The 24,596-nt window shown below is 44.6% G+C and overlaps 1 protein-coding gene across 1 annotated transcript in view; it reads left to right on the top strand.

Moving 5' to 3' along the window:
* PA2G4 (proliferation-associated 2G4) overlaps positions 1-24,596 on the top strand; it is a gene marked incomplete in the record, with an annotated part of 522,843 nt that overhangs the window by 302,856 nt on the left and 195,391 nt on the right. Inside the window, 2 exon segments of the mRNA XM_044083746.1 lie at positions 5,990-6,084; positions 6,367-6,494. Coding sequence (XP_043939681.1) covers positions 5,990-6,084; positions 6,367-6,494 — 223 coding nt within the window.

Genomic DNA, 24,596 nt, shown 5'->3' with positions numbered 1-24,596 from the left:
GAACCTAACAACGGATGCATCAGATTATGCCTGGGGGGCCCACATGGCAGGAAAAGGCATTCAGGGCACCTGGTCCACAAACCAAATGCATCTACATATCAATCAAAAAGAGATGCTAGCTGTTCAAAATGCCCCAACAGCCTTCAAGGACCTACTTCATCCGGGACAACTACTGATAGACAGAACACCACGGTCATGTGGTATATAAACAAGCAGGGGGCACACATTCTTAACCCCTTTGCAGACTAGCCATGGCTTTGTGGGACTCAGCATTGACTTACCAAGTTCATCTGCAGGCACAATTCCTGCCAGGAAAGGAAAATACTCTGGCAGACTAATTAAGCAGAAACCTCATATATCCCCACAAGTGGCAGTTGGATCCACAAGTCTTCAACATGATAACAAGGAAATGGGGATGCCCGGACATAGATCTGTTTGCCTCCCCTCACAACTACCAACTAAAAAGATTCTGCACAAGGACTTATCACAGACAAGCATGGAAAGTGGATGCCTTATCTTTCAACCGGAAAAAACTATCAGTATATGCCTTTCCTCCACTGCCTCTTCTCCCCAAGGTACTCCTAAAGGTCAAACAGGAGAAATCAAAGATGATACTGATTGCAACAAACAATAAAGACTGCAAAACATTTGAAAACAACAAACTGGAAACACCGGCTCCAATGTGAAAACAGTCCTGCACATATAAAAGTTTGTTTGAACTGAAACAGGCACTCCAAATGTAATACTGTCCAAAAGTACAAGTTTGATGAAAAGCAACATTTGCTTGTAAAAAAGAACACTTTATTTACCCACCATGGAGTAGTACTTCATGGTTGGTAAATAGTGTTCTTTTTTACAAGCAAGTGTTGCTTTTCATCGAACTTGTACTATTGGACAGTATTACATTTGGAGTGCCAGTTTCAGTTCAAACAAACTTTTATACGATACTGATTGCCCCAGACTGTCCCAACAAAACAATCCGATCCTGCACAGCCAACTCAGGACTCTAAACCTGGCAGCATGGCGGATAATGTAGCCATACAAAGCACACCTCTCAGTAAAGCTGTGATGCATGTCATTTTGGAAGCCAGAAGGCCTAGTACTAGGAAATCTTATGCTGGAAAATGGAAGAGATTTTGTGCTTGGAACCAGGCACAAGGAACTGATGCAGCTGTACCAAATATTCCGTAGATTTTGCAATACTTAACTGAGATGCTGGACAAAGGCCTATCTTTTTCATCAATTAAAATTCATGCTTCTGCCATTGTGGCTCATTACAATAGAGCCACCAATTTTTTCTCATCCTTTACTAAGGCAGTACCTCAGAGGAGCCAAAAATGTAAGGTCTCCAAGGAGATCGCCAATACCTGCATGGGACCTCAATTATGTCTTGGAAAAACTCACCCTACCTCCTTTTGAGCCAGCTGCTACTGCTGGTATAAAGCTTTTATCTTGGAAAACAGCTCTGCTCCTAGCAATAAGTTCTGCAAGACGAGTGTCAGAGCTACAGGCACTCATGTCTGTGGAACCTTTTATCATTTTTTATCCAGACAGTGTCTCTGAGGACAAACCCAACATTTATGCCTAAGGTGGTGTCCAGTGTGGCCCTTAACCAAACTATTCATTTGCCAACTTTTTATCCAAATCCACAGAACAAGGGGGAGAGAATTCTGCATTCTTTGGACATGCACAGCTTAGATTCTGTTTGGACAAAACTAAAGTGTTCAGGAAGACAGAGCAATTACTAGTGGCATATGCTGCAGGATCACAAGGAAAGGCCATATCCAAGCAGACTATTTCTAAGTGGATAGGCCACTGCATTAATTTCTGCTATTCGCAGCATGGCAAGCCAGTGCCTAAGGGCATTAGGCCACATTCAACCAGAGCTGCAGCCACTTCAGCAGCCTTTCTCAGGGGAGTACCAACTAAAGACATTTTAGAGGCTACTATTTGGAGTTCAGTGCACACCTTTACAAAGCATTATCATCTGCCACTCTACTCTAAATCCAGGGCAGGCTTTGCCACTGCAGTTCTGCAGGGCCTCATAGCCACTCCTAATGCTGTTTAGCTCCAGCCTCCCAACCATAGCTTTAGGACTATGTAATGACTGCAACAGTGAAACATGAAGAATATAGTACAGTTGTGTACACTTACCATAAATGTAGATGTTAGTGTATTCACTGTTGCAGTCCAGGTTACCCACCCGCCATCCCCCTTATTTCTGCTGGAACTTCTTTCCTTCTCTGATCTATAGAACCTATGTGGTGTATTTGCTTGTAGATGAAGGTAAAGTTTATATTGGTGCATGTATGTTTTATATATACGTAGATATATAAATTTTGGCTACCCTTTAGAAAGGCGCCTGACATTTGGGGCAAGAAAAACTGAAGAAAATGGTGTCTGTTGTATCTTTTATACCCCTGACGACCTGATGTCAGGGAAGGGGCGATAGCAACTGACGCAGGACCCAAGACTTTGAAATTCAGGCCGACTGAGGGCAACCTGCCAGCAGGATTACCCAAATGTAATGACTGCAACAGTGAATGCACTCGAACATCTACATTTATGGTAAGTGTACACAACTGTACTTTTCCCTCCCTCCTGCCCCCCGATTTTCTCTCACTCTCTCCTCTCTATGGCTATTACTATTGGTATTGGTATTTACTTTTTACTGGTGGTGTTTCCCCACCATAACTTACCTCCCTATTTGGGGGCTGCTGACATTTGGGGCAAGAAAAACTGATGTAATGGCGTCGGCTGCCTGTTTTTATACACCTGACGTTAGTCCTGGAATGACAGCATCTGACGCAGAAGTACTATGTCTTTGGTATTCGGGCCGAATGAGGGCTACCTGCAGGCAGATAACCCTAGTGTGATGACTGCAACAGTGAATGCAGTCTAATATCTACATTTATGGTAAGTGTACACAACTGTACTTTTTATTTCTCTGGCAGTAGTGGTGCCTTCCTCCCATTCGGGGATACCGCTTATTCCAGCCACCGGGGAGTGTTTTGCTGGGTAGGCAGCCTTACAGTTCACTTTTTTTAAATAAGCACATTCTGGGCAAAAATGTTTCAGACATGGGGGTTCTATTTGGCACACCTCACAGTACATTCAGCCATACTGCTTGCCTTAAAAGCCTTTAGAATGGAGGTAAATCATGGACATTGAGACCTATCACAGATACAATTCCACTGATGTGATATGTTAACAAGCAAGAGGGCACCATCTCCTCCAAGGTGTGCAGTCTGACCCTAGTGAGGTCAATACAGCTGGAACTTCACCTTCAGGTGGTTTCCATTCCCCCAGCTCAGAATGTCCCGGTAGTCAACCAGAGTAGGTCTGTTGACGGCTATTGAGTGGAAGCAGGATACAGAGGTGTTAGAGATTTCTCTGAAAGTCTCCCTATCGTAGACAGAGAAGTGCCACCAGTTGTAGACTTCCTGCTTCTAAAGTCTTGAGCTCAAAGGCTTGCATTGTAGACATGTTCAACATGCTGTGGCAGAGATGTGAGGTGTATGTCTTCAATCCACATACCTCTTACCAGGGATATTGCAGAAATTAAGGATGAATGAGGCTGGGGTTCTGTTGATTGCCCTGCAATGGCCTTGGCAACCATGATTCTCCATACTGATCCATATAACACAAGAAGGGGGCTGATTCTTCTACCTTAGGAGATCATGCTGCTAACCCAGGAAAGAGTGGACTTTAGTCTCTCGAATCTCAGGAGCCTAAGCTTGCCACTTCCAGTGTGCTGACCTCTTCTAAAAGCCAGTCCTTAAAAGGTATTAGTCTTGCCAGAAAATGAAAGTTCTAGAAACTGTTTAGCAAAGTGAATGGGTTCTCTCTGTGGAGCTCTTCTAGGGAAGAATGCATTACAGTTCTGTGAGCCTCCAGTTTCATAATACAGTAGACTCCCTCTAATCTGGTCTTGCTGGGACTGGACCTTAGGCTGGATAAATCTTCGTATGCATTTTTCTAAAGAGTTTGAGGTCTAAAACTCAAATGTCTATTTAGGCTGGAGGAGGTGGAAGTGGTGTTCTTCACTGTCTGTCGCTAGGGCTGTAGCAGAAATTTGATGTCTGGTTAAAGCGTCCTGTTAACACAAGGTCGAATAAGAGGGAGTCTACTGTAAGCAGAGCTTTGAAGTCAGTCATTCTTGATTTGATATGCATACTTCTGCCATTTTACTGTGCCTCTCCTTAGAACCTTTTTTGTTGGCCTACTATATGTACAAGCAGTATTTAAAAGGAGTAGTTAATATGAACTACCAAGAAAAAGTACCTCATCTACGTGACTGATAAGAGGCTACTCTTGTCTCCCTGTAAGGCTGGCATATTTGTGCTGTTAAAGTTCCGGTCCTGGAAAGCATGCTCTTGCTGGCAGTGACACTCCAGGCAGGACAATGTTGGAGCATGAAATCCTCAAAAGCAAAGCAGTGTACAGATCTTTCAGTAAAGATAGGGGTCAGCTTATAGGACATGTCAATCCTTTACACCCAAAGTAGCTTCTGAGTTGGCACTTAACAAGGCTGTTTTTTATAGACCCTTTCCGAGTGGCTGGCAAACTGCATTTTATACATAGTCCAACAAAATATGGATAATACTTGGGACCCCTGCTGCCAGAGTAGCAGTAGTGACTGCCTTGTTTATTTACCATGACAGCTTAGGAAGTCAGCTGTATTAAACAGCAAGTGTGTGCGCTTGACTTTCTGTCAAGAAAAAATTTATAAATTTTGTATCGTAGTATAGTATCGTACATTCTGCAGATGTAGGATACTTGAACACATTTCTGGTGTAGGGTGTAGTTTCACGACACACATTCTGTTGGATGTGAGCAGATATAGTTATGCCTAGGCCATGTTTTCATTTACCAAAAGCATTCTTGTCTGTATATCGGGGGGGGGGGGGGGTCAATGTTGGCTGAAACATGAAAGTGTGAGTTGCATAAGGGATCCTTGTGCCAGCCTTCATCAGTACCTTGCCAACATTGTATCTACGTTGGTTCCTTCAAGAGTTAAATCCCTGCATTCACAGCTTCTCATTATCAGATGTACACAAGTTGGGGAATGTTTACTGTTAAGGACTAACTTGTCAAAGATGGTCCATTAAAATAAGATTCGTTAAACAAAACTGGACTTAGTGATTTGTGCTTCTCTGTATTGATGGCTTATGCTGATAGTTTTGCAGGTTGCATTCATATGTTAATCAGCTACACACAATGCAGGGCACTGTGATAGAAGTTTTTTAGGACAAAGATATTGTTGCGGAGAAAACACCACTGTATTTTGTGGAATTGCCAGAGAGATTGCCATATTCTGAAATCTTAAGAAAATGACTTTGCAAGAGCTAAGATATGAAAGTATTGAGGCATTAATAGAACAGGAAAAGACTGAATTACTTGACTTTCAGGTGGTACTTAAGGAAAAGGAAAAAAATGGAAGTGAGGAGAGGACACTGCTGTATGCGCAGTGAGCAGTGTGATAGTATGCATGCCATTCAGTGTGACTTAATGAACAAGCTCAAAAGCTGTACTGTGTGGGGTTTTGTAACAGTTTGCTGATGGCTCATGTCCAGATGTAGAAGGTTTAAGTGGACCATGCTAGGGATGGACTGGGGGGTGTCCCAGGGAAGCCTGTGCATAGAGGCAAACGGGCATATCGGTTAGAAGGCTGATGCAGGGCTACATCCTAGTAAGTGGTTGAGAAATTAACGTGGGTCTGCTGAGACATAACAGCTGACCTTTAATCATTGATTCAAGCTGCTTTTCAGAATGTAGGTTTTGCAGAATGCGCTAGTGAAATTTTTATTGCATCAAGGTTGATGTGACCATGTTCATTGTTTTGAAAATGACTGACACCAGATCACACACACTACTGACTGTGTAGTATAGATCAGGTTTGACAAGGTGGTGACCGTTGCCGATGCATGTTACTTCTGGTTGTTGTGATGGCTGTTTGCAACATTGTATTCTGTGCTGTATCCTTCAGGGCATTTGAAGATGAGAAGAAAGCCAGGATGGGAGTGGTTGAATGTGCTAAACATGAACTTCTCCAGCCGTTTAATGTGCTTTATGAAAAAGAAGGTAAGCAGTACTTAGTCTAGCCATTTTTTGTGTTTTATAAAAAGGAGGTAAACTGTGATGTATTGCATGTTGATGAATAGCACTTGTATAATGTTTGTATAATTTTATAATTTTGTTGCTGACCCCCATCTTTATATATAATATATATATATATATATATATATATATATATATATATATATATATATATATATATATATGCTAAAGTACTTGAAATTAAATTTTTATAAGATGAGAATCTTGCTTGAAGGGTGCAAATGTATACATTTCTTTTTCTTTTAGGAGAGTTTGTTGCACAGTTTAAATTCACAGTCTTGTTGATGCCAAATGGCCCAATGAGGATAACCAATGGCCCTTTTGAACCTGAGCTTTACAGGTCTGAATTTGATGTTCAGGATGCAGAACTGAAGGTGTGTAAGAGAAGACTAGATTTTGATATCCGATCTTGTACCTAATACAGAATATAATTTTTGCTGTAATTTGTTTTATATATTTGTACAGCCTGAAAAATGTTGTTGGAATTACCTTTCTGTGACAGAAGCATGTTGGCTGCTTCTGTTGGTTTAAAATTTGGAAATGTGGTTCTGTTGCAGTGTGTCTAGATGTAATCCTACCCCCCTCCCAAAAAAAAAAAAAAAAAAAAAAACATGCTGTGCTTTCTTGTCCTAGGCAGTTTTGAGGAAGTGTTTTAATGCAGCAGAAATATGTGCATTATAAGTAGCTAAATGGGTGGGAAGTAGCAGAAATTAGACCATGTGATCTTTTTCAGCAGTTGGAACATCCTTGTGGCTCATGAATGAATACAGCGCATTGCCTCTAGTAGAGTTCTGCAAGTTTGCACTGCAACTTCCAATGGGAAAACCCAAAGCTTTTTTGATAGTCAGATGGTCATCACACTTCAAATGTTCATATTTGTCGAAACACAGGGGGTTATTAAAGAAGTGTAAATAACTCTCTTCAGCAGAAACTATTTTATAGTAGTACTATTTTTTTAGGTTCTAGGTTTTAATGGCTTTTATAAGTCACAGTAAACACAGTAACTTAAATTTGTAATATTTTAACTCAAATATTGCAGCAACCACTCAAGTTGCACATGCACTAAAAGCTGCATTGTATTTATCCAGCTGAGAGCTTTCATACGAGGCTAAGTAGTGCTGTTTGTCCTACTGGTTGTGGAGATGTTTAGAAAAACATGAAATTTATGACAATGTAAATATATGAACTAAACAGAACATCTTTTTACCTGAACTAGAGAGAGGTCAAATATCAAGTAGATGTTTGCCATTGTGTAAACTTTAAGATGAAATGTTTTAATACTTTGTATGTGCATGGTTTTGCAGTTATTAATTCTATTATGAGCAAGCAGTATTTGATGCCTAGACATCTGGCTGTGTCACCCTAGTGAAATGAGTTGAGCCACAACTTTAAGGAAGACATGGATGTTAATTCACTCACAGGTCCTGTTGTGCATATCATTGTGTCCAGAACTCTTATTTGCAGTTCCTTTTCTGTTTTAAGTGAGGGGTCCCCAGTGGGAATATTGTCCTGAATTTAGCAAACTTTAGCCAGGAGGCTCTCTGCTGCTTTCTTCAGCTCCATTGTCTGTCTTAGCTTAAATATACTGCTAAAAGTAAACTTGGTGAAACTTAATTAAAGGGGAAAACTTGCAACAAATGAGTAGCACGTGGAGTATTCCTCAACGACAAAAAAAAGCTAATAACCTGTGTCTGTTACCTTTGCAGGTCTTGAGATATTCATTTGTAGCCTTTAATGTATTTAACATGTCAGCCCTGTCTGCTTCCTAACAGTAGTCAGTCTAATGGAGAATGAGTCTCCTGTACTTGATTTTACTGTTTATGTACAAGAATTACATAATGGAAAACTGGTTTGAGATGCTTTGTTTCCTCGTCTCCAAGGCCCTTTTGACATGCTCATTATGCTCACTGTCTTCTCATAGCCTTGGATTAATTCATATGCAGTTCTTAAATTAACAAATGTTAAATGGTTTAAGATTATTTTCCAGCATAGTTTTCATTCATGCCAGTGGAAGAAAGTATGCTTTTTAATTTTTTCATGTGTACAAAAATAATTAAATGCCAATCAGGGTTTGTTGTCTGTTTCACTACATCTAAGGTTTTTGATGCTCTCCTCTCCTTATTCTTTGCTTTGTCATGTATTGTATTTGCATTGAGTCATGGTCTGGATGCCCATTCATTCAAATGGTTTATTTAACTCTTCACTGGCGTAATAGTTTACAGCCTTTCTTGCAGGTAACACTCAAGGGCCAGTACTTGGGTGTCTTCCCTTCAGTGCGTTTAACAGTAATTCTACCTTCTGTAGTCATGCTAAGTTAAATTCTCTGCCAAGTTGTCCTCTGAAGTACCAATCTATTGACAGCAGTCAATGTCTGGAAGTGATTAAATAACTCTGAGCTACTCTAAACATGAGTAAAGGCAAAAAGATACCATTCTCTGACTACCTTAATCCTTGCACCACCCACTAGCATTTCAATAAATTTGTTGAAAATGTGGAGCTGCTGTGGTCAGAATTAGTCTAAAATTTGACCACCATATCAAGACGTTGGGTTTAAAACCATTCCAAAAATTGTTGGCCACTTTTTGTCAAGATTATGCATACCTAATTGTAGCCCATGCCTGCCTGTTAAACCTTTTGTAAGTTGTAGTTTCCTTGCCAGCCTATATGCTTAACATCGTACACCTAAAAGCGTCAAAAGTAGACTAGTTAAGTTTGCAGTTTAACTTTTCTAGTAGGCTGAATGTTGTACTTAAGGGACACTGGTATAAACTTGACCATAATGCTGTAGTACACCTCAAACTGGCACACTTTATATATACCCCTTATAGATTTCCAGCATGTCAATCTGACATTAAGTGGCACACTCATTCCCCCATGACTAGTTCTGTACACCTGCCCAAAAATATTAGATCAAATAAGCACTGTGGTGGTTCTGTGTTATTGATGTTTCTGAGCTGTATAACCCCTAATCAGAACTTTGTTGTAAAATTTTGTCTTTACGAGGAGCTGTAATTCCCCACTGCAGTATAAACTGTGCAGCTAAGATGATGTTACTTGATCCATTAACTATTGAGCCAACTCCTGTTGTCCTTTTTGTCTACAGGCCTTGTGGTATTTTCATTCTATGTTTCTCACTTCTTGCTTATATTCTGTTGATTACAAGCTACTGATGTAGATATTGCATGATTGTATGTTGCCCACTATGTCCATCGCAACGGTTGGGTTATCTGCTCTTGTGGCAGATCTGTGCCAACAACTTTTCCACACAGAAGCTTCTCCAGTACTCTGGGTCCTCCTCTCTTCCCTAATGGTGTGTTCCTCTTGTCGCCAGATCTTGTTTGCCACCATCTGCATCACGCCATGGTACCCCAGCACTCATCCGCTTTGACCAGGTAAGTGAAAAACTTTTTCTTTTGCTTAGCCCTTGGATATTTCTTTCATACTTGCCAAACCGTGGTAAATGTTAAACTTTGTTGTAGAGTTTTTATTCTAGTAGTTTTCCTTATTCATGAGAGGCCCGCCAAAGTCTATAGCTACCTTTACATATTTTCTTGACAGGAAAATTTCATCATTCGTCTTTTTCCCCTCTAACCTGAGTACTTCTCTTTCATTTTCCCAAGAATCATATCTTTTCACTATATTCAATGTAAAAAAAAAATGCATACTTCATGAAGAAGACCTGAAATTAAGTGCACTAAATCCCACTCAGAACACACAAGTCTTATGTGCCTGGGGCCAGAACATCTGCATGTTGGGTGCATGATGTGGAAGTTCTTGAACCCTGCTCTCTTTTTTGGACATTTTAAAAGGCTGCTTTCCTGCTACAGCAGAAAATGTGACCGAAGCTACGTCCTCCCTGAGGGACAAACTACAAGAAAGGGAGCAAGAAACAGACAGACAAAAATATGGAAAAAGGCTAAAGAAAAGGGAGAAGAGGAAACAGAACCTTGACAAGTCTCTCTACTTTCGTGGCTCTGAAAGTTTCCGTATTACTTGCATTTTACCTTTGGCTGTAAGTCAATTGCACCAGCCTGTTTCTTTGGCGTCAGTGGTCATCAGTGCCAAGAGTATTGTCGTACTGGAAAAGTCTCCCTGCACAGGGACACTTTCTCAGATGGAGCACTTCAGGTTTCTAGGCTCAAGGCTTCCTCATTTTCCTTGCATAGGTGTAACAGGAATGTAATCACCGTTGATTTGAGTCTGATTGTATTCCTCAAGGCTCTGACATGTCATTCCATCTCGTCCTGCATCTGGAATGTCTGGGACACTTAGGCCAACAGACTCCAATTTCTGTTTCTGTTGCTTCATACCCAGCACCCATTCTGGTACTGATGGTCTCTGAGCCAAAAACAATCCCAGTTTCATCCGGTGGCAGTGACTATGGATCTCCATCAGTCAATACTGTCCAAGCATGTGATACACTTGACTCCTAAAGCTTTGGGGCAGACTGCATCTTGGTACAGAGTGGTCAAGATTGAGGCCTCCATGTCAACCTGTTCAGTTCCATTTTTGTTCTCTAGGTCCTCTACTTGATATGTCTATTCCAGTATCATTCCTGAATTTTTTTGTGATCATTGCTCATCCATAGACATGAGAAAGGGGTTTTATCTCTGTTTTGTCTCTACCCTCCAGCATTGTCAGAATCATTGAGCCAAGATTTTCAGGACAACAGTCCATTTCTGAGCACCTCAAACCTGTCCTTCAAGGTCCCCAGAGGCACGTCCCCCCATGGTTCCAAGAAAATGTCTGTGTAAAAGGAGGTAGATTCCCTAATAGAGGCACTTCAGACATGGACCTTTAATGTCAGGCATGAATCCCCCAGATTTCAGTTTGAGAGATCATGGAAGTGATGCATCAGGGTGGGACTTGGACCACCCACCTTCTTTCTCTAGATAAGAAAGTGTTGGAGACAGGATTCCACCTTGTACTTTCTGGGTGGTCCTTGCCAACAATCTCATTATCCTGGTGGTGGGGATGGCATGGCGGGACCCCGACACGTTAGAACATATTCCCTCTAAGCCATATAAAGATTGAGACACCCCCCCCCCCCCCCCCCCGAAGGACTTGACCATATTTGAGCAAGAGCCCTTTGATCCTTTTGTTGCAGCAGCCACCAAAAGGAGCCATCACGGGGAAATTCCTTAGTACATTCTCCCAACTAGAGGCTAGGATAATGGACTGTTATGGAAAGATTTCTTATACCTCAAACTTTTCCTGAGCATGCTGTTTTATATTTCTCACATGACCAAGCTTCAGAACGATCAGACCTTGGATCCTGTCAGGAGACCCCTACACAGCACCCAGAAAACTGATGGAAGCTCAACTGTCTATGTATGTTGTCCATTACAAACCTGTCAGTGTAGCTGCTTCGTAGTGTGGCCAATGCTTTAGCCAGGGCAACAAGCATTAGTACAGCTATGCACTGTCTTTCCTGGTTCTAGTTGTGTGACTTTGTGGACACGTTCAGCATGTCCTTCATTAAAATATTTTACAATGGACCATTTCTGTTCAGTATTAAGTTAAAAACAGTGGAGAGAGCAAGATTGGGAATTGTCTACAAGGGGAGTACTCTTTGAAATCCCTCAAAGATCCTATTCAGGGAACCAGAATCCCTGCATTCACCATTTGAATGTCTTACGACAGGGTTCCTCGAGGTGGGGGGAGTCCTTTAATGAACACTATCCTAGGGGACCGATGGGGTTCACATAACCAGGAGTTTGGGGCCCATTTTCAGGGAGAAACCTTATTAGCCTTTGTGAAGGATTGCCACATTTCTCCCATGTGTAGGCAGTTGGGGGCCATCTTTCTCTTCACCTGGAAGTTTGGTTGGCCATGACATTGCCATCCAGAGGCCGCATCAAACCATTAAAGATTGTTCTACTCCAGCAAAAAAGGGCAGCAGCTCAGATGATTTTTCAGCTCCCGCTGAAAGGCCATCCCAGAGGTCCCACCAGACCAGAAAAGGATCCAGAATACTGAAGATTCTTTTTAGTAACAAAGGAGATTCAGAACCTTAGTCTCATTCTGGACCTCAGATGGCTAAATCTCTATATAACAAGACAAAATTTCAAATGGTCTCAGTGCAGACTATCTTTCCCATCCCTAGGCAGGGGGGGATTGGCAGTACTGTACAGACCATCATAATCCTTGCCTATATATCAAAATTGCATGGGTTCTTCACTTTTGGCTGGGTGCCAATCATTCCTCATTCCAAACCCTTGCCATTTGTCTTATTACAGCCTCTCTTGGTGTTTACCAAGTGCATGTCAGTAGTCTCAGCCAAACTCAAGCTGCGAGAATTCTTCGTGTTTCACTGTTGCAGTATTACATTTGGGTAGTCTGCTTGCAGGTTGCCCTCAGTCGGCCTGATTAACAAAGTCTTAGGTCCTGCATCAGTTGCTGTCCCTTCTTCCATGACGTCAGGGGTATAAAACATGTAGCCAACACCATTACATCAGTCTTTCTTGCCGTGTGGTGCCCGAAGCAGAAGCAGTTCGCAAGTGCCAGTTGGCCGACTCCTGAAATTTTTGTTTTCGAGTTTCAGAACCAAAGTCTTAGTACCCCATTGGGGAAACGTTTTACTGACATAAGAAAATAGCAAGAAAAAAGTTAATTGCTTTACTTGTGGAAAGCAAATACCTCAAAGATTTTTCATTCGAACTGTATTCCTTGCCTAAGCCCTGACCACGACGTACCTTGTTGTCTGTTTTGTGCTTTATTTAATCAGCACACTATCTGTCGTCTATATTTTTGCCTCTAAATATTTCGGTTCTCGGTTTAATTATCCAGAAGTGTCATCGGTTAGCCATCCGACTACCGGAATTCCGAAAAAAACACAAAGATAAAGATAGAGACAGGCCGCCGAGGTCCAAAACTGCCGACGACGCTTCTCCTAAACCTATCGCCAGTACTCAGTGAAGTGCTTTCGCAGCCCATGATACCCGATACTTCTGATTCGCAGGCCTCTACTGAGACCCATTCGGAGTCCGGTATGCCACGAGATACTTCAGCTATGGAACCCACAGATGTCTCTACCTTGGATGTGTCCGGCGCCGCTGTGCAGGCACTGGCTTCTGAGGATGTATTCAGGCCTACGGACTTGCATATTAAATCGACACCTCCTTCATTAATAAGGCCTAAATCTCGATCCATGTCTAAAAAACCGAAGCCCAGGCAGCATGCTCAGGCCTCTGCCTAAACAAAAATGATAAAAATGGCTGAAGATCTAATAACTCTCTAATCAGGGGTAGTCAACCCCCCCCCCCCCCCCAAGAGGCCTAGGGCTGAGCTTGATTATGAATCTTCTGATCAGGATTCTGTTTTTTCTGACTCTTCTGATGACCTTTATTTGTCCTAGCCTACTTAGGAGGATTCTGATGCAGAGGACTCTATTCCCTCTGCTTCCTCTCCTGAGGATTTTTCTTTTGGGGAAACCTTACATACTCTGAGGGAGCATTTTCACTGGGAAAGCCAGGAATTTTCTGATTCAAACGAGGCGTAGGGATTTCCTACTCCTACCTCATCATAGGCCTTTGGCTATTCATCCTGTACTAGACATTGTTGATGCTTTCTCGGAATGAAGTTTGGCCCCTGATTCCCTGCCTCCTGCTTCCAGTAAACCTGACGGATACTACAGGGTCCCCGAGTCCCATAAGTTCCTTTTCAAAAATCCTATTGCAGATCCAGAGACTATTTCCCAGGGGCCCAGGGGCATTAAGGCTTCTGCTGCTAAAAATCTTACCCCTTCTGATAGAGACTCTAGGGCACTGGATGGATGGGGTAAAAAGGTTTATACTTCAGCAACCTTGGCAATTAGAGCTATAAACTGCCAATTTCATATGTTAAAATATCAGCAACATGTTATTGGACTGCTTAAACAGAAAATGATGTTGATTCCTGACTGTGTGGAAAATAAAGACTTACAGGATTTAATGCATTCTGCTGAACAAGTTGGAAAACCTACTTTGCAATGTGGTTTTGATTCTTTAGTGGCCTCTTGCAGGGCTGCTGTAAGGCATAGTTCACAACACCAGTGTGCCACCCAGCAACAGCCCCTAAGGTAAGACAATGTACCTAACACTTTAGTCATAGGTGACTCTATAGTCCGGCACACTGATGTCCCTCTCACCAGGTTGAATAAGGAGAAAATTAGTCAGCTGCCTGTCGGGTGCCAGGATCCGCCACATAACGCATGCACTCAAGTCACTCCACAAGTACAAATATGACTGTCATTGTCCATGTTGGAGTGAATGACTTGAGACGTACCTCCCTGGACTACATGAAAAGAGACATGGAAGAGCTCTCTGATCATGTGGCCCAGGCAGGTATGACTCTAGCCCTGAGTAGCATCCTGCCTTCGCCCAGAATGATACCACAATATAAGGATAAAATGATTGACTTCAACAATTGGCTAAGCTTATGGTGTCATTCAAAGGGGATCCAGTATCTGTCTGCCTGGGATGACATGATTGACAGACCACGATGCTTTGCCAGAGATGGTCTGCACCTGTCGCCTGGGATTCAGGTTACTGGCTAAGGCTCTTGCCACCCCTATAGTGCCTTTTTTAGGCAAACTTCAAAGGACAAAACCACCACCGTAACAGGTACAAGCATGCAAAATCTGAAGGTAATGCTACTCAATGCTAGAAGTCTAAACCTCAAAATGCACTCTCTCGAGGCACTCCTAAAAATGGAGAACATCGATATCTGTGCAGTAACTGAGACCTGGTTCAAGGCTCCAGAGAGCACCCCTGCAATACCAGGCTACAACTCTTACCACACTTTTCGGCCACCAAACCTGGACCAAAACACTAAAGGTGGAGGAGTGTCAATATTCACCAAGGATATTCACACCACCAGGCTAGTTGGCCAACACAGTGTGTCTGAAATTCTCCAAGTGCAACTAACACTAGGTAAGACTGCAATCCAAATTGTAGCTTGCTACAGATCCCCCACCATACCCCAAGATTCTCACTACACCTTTCTAAACATACTGGAAAATATTAAGATAGAACCAACCACCCTAAATACTGGGTGATTTTAACTACCCTGCCATTAACTGGGAAAACTACTCATGTCCCAACACCTTTGCGCAACGGTTCTTGGAATTCATAAATTCAAATGCCCTGGATCAACTAATCCATAGTCCCACCAGGGGCTCCAATATCCTAGACCTGGTCATTACCAACATGGGAAATCAGTGCTCCATACCTATGGTCACCCTCTCGTTAGTCAGGTCTGACTATAAGCTAATCACCCTTAACATCCACATCCCACCCCCACCCCCCAGTAAAGAAACCACCATAAAAAACTTCTCCAAAGCCAACTTCATGCTACACAAGTCAGAAGTGACAAATTTCATAACACCCATGCAGACGGGAACTGAAAGTTCAACTGCTGAATCCTACACTAAGGCACTGTACGAGCACATCCACTTGTGCATGAATCGTGCCATCCCAAATAGAAGCAAAATGCTCTCATCCAAAAAAAGGAAGCCAATCTGGTGGTCCCCTGCCATAAACAAACTTTACAACAAAAGGAAGAAACTTTTGCAGAAAAGAGGAAAATCCCAGGATGCAAAAAACTCCCTTACTAGCCTCAGTAAGAAACTGAGATGCCTCACAAAATCCTCCAAAGCTAGTTACGAAAATAAAATTGCCAAAGATTCCAAAGACAACCACAAAGCATTCTATAACTATGTCAAGAATCTAAATGGCAATGCTCAGATCTGCTCTGAGCTAAAACAGAATGGCATTAAATATACTGATCCAAAGGATATTGCCAATATCCTGGCAGATCGATTCAGTGCCAACTTCACCCCCCTCTCACCCCCTAAATGGCCCATCTCAATACCGGAAGATTGCCAAATTCCAGTAATAACGGACACTCTGGTACAAAACGCACTCTCTAAAGCCAAGAATACAGCATCCATGGGACCAGATGACATCCCTGGCTGTGTACTATATGAACTGGCATCTCACCTAAGTGTCATGTTTAATCATAGCCTCACCTCCGGTTTCGTGCCCACTGAGTGGCGCAGAGCTACAGTTATCCCAATCCACAAGGGGGGATCCACCTTGGATCCTGGAAACTACCGTCCCATCAGTCTGACAAGCCTGATCTGCAAGGCCATGGAGCGTATTATCATGGAACTTGTAAACAAAGACATTGGCAACCTTCAAACACTGGACCCCACCCAGTTTGGGTTTGTGAAGGGTCGATCTTGTCTCCTGAACAAGATTGACTTCTTTGAATCAGTCTCCAGAGCCATGGACAAGGGTAAGGTGGTCCACACAGCCTATCTAGACCTTGCCAAGGCCTTTGTCACCATCCCCCACTCTGGAATCATAGATAAACTTACTAAGTTGGGCATTAATCCCTATGTCACCCAATGGGTTGCTAAATGGCTTACTGATAGAACCCACACTGTAAAAGTAGCAGACTCCAAATCCAGCTCCAGACCAGTGACAAGTGGAGTACCTCAGGGTTCAGTCCTGGGGCCGCTCTTGTTTGGCATCTACTTCTCTGAAGTACAGGTCAACACTAAGGGACTCTGGCTAACAAAGTTTGCAGATGACTGCAAACTGGGAGCCATTATTGAATCCCCAAATGATGTGGATACTCTACAAAAGGGCCTTACAGAAGCAGATGCTTGGTGCCAGAGCCATGGGCTCAAGCTCAGTGCCAAGAAATGTATTGTTATCCCCTTTGGGAAAAAACATGTATCCATGAATTACCATATAGGTGGCAGTACACTAAACACAGAAAGTGTGATAAGAGACTTAAGGACACAGGTGGACAGTGGTCTCACCTTCGATAACCACATCGCCACAACAGTCAGGAAATCCTTCTATGTGGCACACCTCATCACAAAGGGCTTTTCATCCAGAAAAAAGGAGGTCATTGTCCCACTGTACTCATCCCTCATTAGACCCATTATAGAATACAACGCCCCATTTGGTATGTGCCTCTCAAGACATCTGCAACAACTGGAAAGGCCTCAGAAATACCTCACTAAAAGAATCACAGGCCTAAAGCAGATGCCCTATGCTGACCGCCTTAAAAAACTCCAGCTATACTCTGTCGCATATCGTCTACTCAGAGGCGATCTCTGCTTAACATACAAGGCCATGTCAAACCCGGAGCTGTTGGACATGCTACACTTAAAGAAATCCCAATCCCTCAGAGCTTACACGCTCCAGGGATCTAAACCTTGTCATCACAATAAACAAAACATGCTGGAGGGATAGGTTCCTGACCCAGAGACTCCCCAGACTCTGGAATAGATTGCCCATACATGTCAAGCAGAGTGCCTCTTTGGACCTCTTCAAGAGGAACCTTGACGATTGGATGGGAGAAAGGAAATTCACCCCAGGGATCACGTCAGTCGCCCTGCTAGACAGGGGTCCAGGAAAGTAGATAATGTGGGAAGAAATAGCCAGGGAATTGTTATGGCTAGGCTTGTATAGGCCCTAGGGCTGATAGCCTAGTACCAACCTATGAACCTATGCTTGGCTTAAGGAGCAATCTTTACCTGATCATATTAAAGCTAAATTGTTGGATGCTGCTTTAAATCAGGACCGCCTGTTTGGCAACAAGGCTGAAGATGCTCTTAAAAAGATGGAAGATAAAGCTAAATCTATGCAAACTGTTAAAATGTTTTTACAAGTTCAACCTCCTAGATTTAGTAAACACTGGCCTAAGAATTGGTCCTTTCCAGCCCCTTCCAGGTCTTCTCAAGCCAAACCCAGACACAGCAAAAAACCCAGGTTTCAGTCCCAGGGACCACACAGAACTAAGCAGTGGAAGGCCTCCACTTCCAAATCTGGGAATAAGACTCCACCCTGTGGTAAACTGTCTCAATGACTTCCTTTTAAAATTTCCAAGCACTTAACTGACTGCCCCTTTGGGGGGAAAGATTGCTCTTCATGCAAAGAATTGGGAACTCATTACCCAGGACAAATGGGTTTTAAATATAGTGTCCCAGGGATACAGATTTCACTTCCACATGTTGCCAGCACCAAGCGGGTGGCCAGACCTACCCCCAAATCAGTGGGCAGAGGCCCAAAAACAAGTACTTTCTCTCTCAAGCATGGGGGCTATTCAACTGGTACCAGAAGAGGAAAAGGGACAAGGTTTCTACTCGAGACTTTTCCTGGTACCCAGAAAAGACCATTCATGGAGTCCTATCCTGGACCTGTTTACTCTAAACACCTTTCTGGAGATTCCAAAATTCAAGATGCTGGCTCTTCACCAATTACTTCCTGTGCTAGGCAAAGACGCCTGGTTGGCAACACTAGATCTAAAAGAAGCATACCTGCACATCCCAATCGGGGAATCTTGCAGAAAATACCTAGGCTTCAAAGAAGGCTACACGCACTATACGTTCTCTGCACTGCCATTTGGCTCATCTACTGCGCCCAGGGTATTCACAAAGTGCTTTGCTCCAGTGATTGCATTTTGCAGGCAAAGAAGTATTCAAATATACCCATATATATGGACGATTGTCTAATTCAGGCAGAATGCCAGGACATACTTTTGAATCATCTGGCGTTTGTAAAAAGGGTTCTAACTTGTCTGGGGTACACCCTAAACAAAAAGAAATGGCACCTGGTACCCTGTCAAATTATTACATTCCTGGGAGCAAGCTTGAAAACAACTTCCCAGATGGCTTGCCTCACTTGACAACCTACTTCAAACAAGTGGCCACAAAAACCCTGCTATCTGCATGACAAAAATACTGCAAGCCTTGGGGTTCATGGCCTCATGCAATCTTGAAGATTGCATATGAGGAAACTGCAGTGGTATCTAAAAAGCCTATGGAGTCAACATTCTCACAGCCTGGAAACAATGATTCCTATCATACCTTGCCTACGCCTAGAGTTCCTTTGATGGGCAGTGGCCTGCCACCAAAACAAGGGACTACTTTTCACACCACCACCTGTCGCCCAAACCCTAACAGATGCATCCGACTATGCATGGGGGGCTCACCTGGCACGGAAGTGTATTCAGGGCAAATGGAACCCAAGTCAAATGCACCTGCATATCAATCAAAAAGAAATGTTAGCTGTACAGAATGGTCTGGCAGCCTTAAAGGACTACATTCTTCCAGAACAACTAATGGTAAAGACTGACAACACCACGGTTATGTGGTACATAAACAAGCAAGGGGGTACACATTCTTACCCCTTCTGCAGACTAGCCATGGCATTGTGGAACACAGCCTTGAGCTACCAAGTGCCATCTACAAGCTACATTCCTGCCAGGAAAGTTAAATACACTGTCAGACGGACCAAGCAGAAACCTTATGGACCCACACGAGTGGAAACTGGAACCAAGAATATAATCCTATCTCGCCTACATTTATTACTGACTGGCTCCTCGGCTCCGACTCTGCCACTATAACTAGCACGAAGTCTCTAATTGGCTGGGCTAAGCCTGTATCCCAGGATGCACCACGCCCAAACCCCCAGATCTCATTTGCCGCTCGTTGAGTGAAGACGTGGTCTCGAGCTTGGCTGTGGCTAAATACCTTATTTGAGCTATTTACTTAGTTTCCTGTAATTTTTTTTTTTCCAACCAAAAGCTATTTTAATAGCTACGTTCTGTGTATTTGGTGTTTTTCCATTTTTAGTTATAGTTGTAGTATCCTTGTGTTTGGTGGGCTAGGCCCGTTTAAGTTAGAGGGCCTTAGCCCTGTTTGGTGCGTTTCCTTGTTGGTTTTAAGGGCGTTTGAGTTAGTCCCTTCCTCCTTTCCCTTTCGTGTTGGTGTCTGGTTTTGTGTGGAGATTTGAAATGTCAGGCAAAGATCAGAAGGAGCTTAGGCCTTCTGGTTTTAAAAAGTGCGCCAAATGTTCCTATAAGAGGTCTCTGACTGATGGCCATGCCATCTGTGTGTACTGTTTGGGCGCTTTACACTTGCAAGAGTCCTGCAGTGTGTGTCATTAGTTTAGCTCCAGGGTCTTGCAAGAGAGAGAAAATAAGTTGATTCTCAAGGGCCTGGTAAAACCTGCCTTTGAAGAAGCTTTGGCGTCTTCTCCTCCTAGCGGGAAATCTAAGACAAAAAAGAGATCTCCGGCTCCGTCTAGTTCGTCGGAGCCATCGGAGAAAAGATTACAGACTGTTTCACCTTCCTCTGCTCCATTGGTCTGAGCCGCAGGAGATGCTGTCGGTACCGGAGACGGCTTCTTCGGTTCCACTGCCGCAGGAGCCAAAGGAGGTTTCTGTTGTGTTGGAGCCGACTTCGGCTCCAATTGTCTTGGAGCCGATTCGGAGCCATTTTCCTAGCTTTATGTTGGATCCATTAGAGAAGACTTCTCGACCCCCTTCTGTGTCCCACAAGTCCTCCAGGTTGTCTGATTTGGATAGGGTGGTGCAGAGGCTCCTCCAGTCACCAGTGTTAACAAAATTATTCGTGGCTCCGGAGCCTGCCCTTTTGTCGGTTCCGATAATTCCTCCTCTGACCACCTCTGTGTCGTCGGAGCCAGAGTGTTCTGAGTCGAGTGAGGTCCTTGGGTCGGCTCCAAAACCTCCTTTGAGTTTTTCGGCTCTGACCTCTGCTCCACCCTTTTCGGTTCCATCTAATGGTTTTGGCACTCTGGTTTCGTCGGTCGGACCCAAGGGGGATACATCGGGGCTCCCTCTTGGTGCTTTGGCCAGGGGAACCCCTGTTCCGATTGTGGTCTCTGAGATGGGTCGCTCCTCTGATTCAGGTGGACCCGCCTTCGAGGCCAGGAGGAACGCACTGGCCAGGTCTTCGGTGACATCACTCGAGTCAACCACTCCTTTCCCGGACACTGCGACTAGAGCCTCTCATGCCCCCTATCAGCAGGCAGTGGGGCTCGAAGGCCTGAGGATACCCCCATGTGTGGTCCCCTGCTTTCTGAGGGCCCATCAGAGTCTTTGCCGGAAGAGCTTCCCAGAAAGAAGAAGTGTAAGAGGAAGCACATAGACTCCCCAGATGAGTCTGTCACCTCAGACACCGACCTCGATGATGCAGAGGGGTCCCCAAAGTCGTCCTCCGATATCGCATTCTCTGACATCCTGGAGATTTTGAGACAGAGGCACGACTGGCCTTCCAAAACCCCCTCTGAGGAGGAATCGGTCTTCCTCAAGGCCTTCGGAGCCCGACCTTCCTCCTCCTGGGTGTCTCCCCCCTTCGATGAATTGTTGGACCTTATTTGTCGAAGGGTGTGGGAACACCCTGACCCTGTGGAACCGGTTCCCAGCCGTCCGAGCAAGTTCTTGTCTGCGCCTCCTGGGAAAGAGTTTTTGACAAAAGGAGTTCCTGTAGATGCCATGGTGGTGGCGTCTGCCACTCAGCAAGAAGTTGCAAAGGCTTCTACTTCCGTTCATCCTCCTAACAAGGAGTCTAGGAGTATGGATCGGTATGGAAAGCATACCCTGTCCTCACCGACCTTTACTTTGCGGTTGTTGAATTATCTGTGTCATTTTACGAGGCTCCAAAGAGATCTCAAGGAGTTGGGAGATACTCTGTCGGGTAACTTGTCTGAGGTGGTGAACCAGACTGTCAATGACCAGCTGTCTACCCTGTCTTCTATTGTTAACTTGTCCATGAGGCTCATATCCTATGCAGCCGAGGGGGCGGGTAGGGCAGCTAGCGCAGGCGTAGCCTTTAGGAGGCAAGCCTGGATGCACCTATGTCACTTAGCGGAGGCCTTCAAGTCTTCCTTCACAGACGCTCCCTTTGACGGGTCCTCCCTCTTTGGACCCAAAGTGAAAGACACTCTCGCCAGATGTGAGCAGGAGGGTAAGACTTTGTCTGCCGTAGGGGCCTGTTTTTCGCTTCCCTCTAGACCTTATCCCAAGGCGCAGAGGGGAGGAAAGATGTGGTTCAAAAAGTCTTTTCCTGACCATCATGGTGACCCCCCTCCAGTGGCAGAGGAGGGGGGAATTACTCTGGAAGACGTCACCCTAGGGGCAGGGGAGGCCCCCGCAACTCAGGAGATCGCGAGTCCTTTAGTGGTTCCTCCTACCAGTGTCCCTGAGGACTTGCTGCCATCACTCTCCGGAGCCAGTCAGGGATTGTTTCTCGAAGCATCTTCAAGCCTGGGGAAACATCAGTCAGGATCGATGGGTGCTTCGAATTATTGCCGGAGGTTACCCCATTCCCTTTATCGCACCCTCTCCACCTTCCAAGAGTCCCAGACATTCCACCCAGTCAAAGGGATCAAGCAGCGTTAGAAGTCTCAAAGCTGCTGGAAAAAGGAGTCATCCAACCAGTCCCCTCAGACCAGATCGGATCAGGAACTTACACAAGGTTATTTTTGGTGCCGAAAAGAACAAGGGACTTGAGGCCCATCCTGGATCTCAGCCATTTAAACCGCTTTGTCAGGAAGTCCAAGTTTCGAATGGTTACTCTTCAAACCATTTTCCCCTTGTTGGAAAAAGGAGTATGGATGTGCTCCATCGATCTCAAGGATGCCTATTATCACATCAAGATAAACAAGGCCTCCAGGAATCACTTGTGCTTCCGGCTGGGAGCCAGTCATTTCCAATTCCAAGCCCTGCCCTTTGGTCTCACCACAGCCCCCAGGGTGTTTGCCAAATGTCTGGCAGTGGTGACTGCTCACCTGAGACGTCTAGGATTCCAGGTGTTTCCTTACCTAGACGACTGGCTTCTCACCGCCCCCACCAGGCATCTACTTGTTCAAGCCACGGAGGCCACCATCAACTTGGGTCAACTCCTAGGGATTACTTTCAACTGGCAAAAATCTGTCTTGCTGCCATCACAACGTGTTGCATTTATCGGCGCAGAGCTAGATTCCGTAGAAATGAGGGCTTTCCTTCCTACAGAAAGAGTAAAAGTGCTACAGGCTCAAGTTTTGGCCTCGTTACCTCTGAAAAAGGTCCGAGCCGGACTTGTTCTTCAGTTACTAGGTTCCATGGCGGCCACCTACCTACTAGTACCCAAGGCCAAGCTGCATATGCGGATACTCCAGTGGCTTCTTTCGGTCCAGTGGTCCTTTCTGGAATTCCCTCTGTCTCATCCGATTCTTATAACGGAACAATGCTGACATGACCTGCGTTGGTGGCTTCATTCACCCAATATGAACAAAGGGAGATCCCTGAACCCTCCGCCCCCTACTGCCACAGTGACCACGGACGCCTCCCAGACGGGGGGGGGGGCATTATCTGGGCAGGACGGTCCAAGGCACATGGCAAGATCACAAGGTACACTTGCATATAAATGTCCTGGAGATGAGAGCGGTGCTACTAGGGTTGCAGGCACTTCACAGCTCTCTTCCCCAGGGAACTATTTCAATTCTTTCCGACAACATGTCAGTCGTTTGGTACCTGAACAAGCAGGGGGGAACCAAGTCCCTATCCCCTTTGCAGAGAGGCCATGAGAGTGTGGAATTGGGCGTAGTCTTCCCAACACTTTCTAGTGCCAACGCACATTCCAGGGAAGTCCAGAGTGATAGCAGACAGGCTAAGCAGAGCTATTCTGATGCTTCACGAGTGGTCCCTGAGCGATCGAGTTGTTGCTCGGATCTTCTCCAGGTGTGGTCTACCTTGCTGCGACCTCTTTGCCAGTCCCCTCAATGCCAGGTGCAGCAGTTACTTCACTCTGATACCCCCTAAGGGGAGTCACCCAGGGACGCTCTAGTCCACGATTGGCCCCCCGGTCTGCACTACGCCTTCCCTCCGTTTCCTCTGCTGCCAAGAGTGATTCAGAAGGCAACTTCCTTGGGAATCAAAATGATTTTGATCGCACCACACTGGCCCCGTCAAGTTTGGTTCCCCTTTCTCCGGAGATATACCATGCACGGTCCTTGGATTCTGAATCCAGTTCCAGACCTATTGACTCGTCTGTCAGGGCAGTTCCACCCATCCCTGCGAACCCTCAAGCTCAGTGCCTGGCTTCTCCACTTCCGTCCTTAGTCAGACAGCTTTCCTTTACACCGGAAGTGGTACATATCCTATCTTCTTCCCACAAGCCATCCACTAGAAAGATGTACTCCAGTAAATGGAATAGATTTGCTATCTGGGCCCAGTCACATAATCTAGATCCCTTTACAGCCCCTGTGACGGCAGTTTTGGATTTTTTGGCGACGCTTTTCAGACAAGGTTCCGCTGCCTCCACTATTAAGGTACAGCTGGCGGCAATTTCTTATTTTCACGTTTCATACGAGCCTTCCCTCATGGTTCATAAACTGTGTAAAGCATTCCTAAAAGGAGCCTGGTTACTTCGTCCCCCAGTTTCACAGCCAGTTTTGTCATGGGATTTAAACTTGGTGCTTAGAGCCATAACTTCTTCTCCCTTTGAGCGTGCAGCCACTTGTGAATTAAAATATTTGTCCTGGAAGACCGCCTTTCTGGTGGCCATTACTTCAGCCAGAAGGGTATCAGAGCTTCAAGCCCTTTGTTAAACCTCCTTATTTGATTTTTCATAAGGATAGAGTATCCTTGACTCAACCCTTCCTTTCTTCCTAAGGTTTCTTCTACCTTCTGTC

The sequence above is a fragment of the Protopterus annectens genome, chromosome 9.part0, assembly GCF_019279795.1.
Source record: "Protopterus annectens isolate FY-2018-M chromosome 9.part0, PAN1.0, whole genome shotgun sequence".
NCBI lineage: Eukaryota > Metazoa > Chordata > Ceratodontiformes > Protopteridae > Protopterus > Protopterus annectens.
This window is presented reverse-complemented; position numbering and strand designations above follow the sequence as displayed.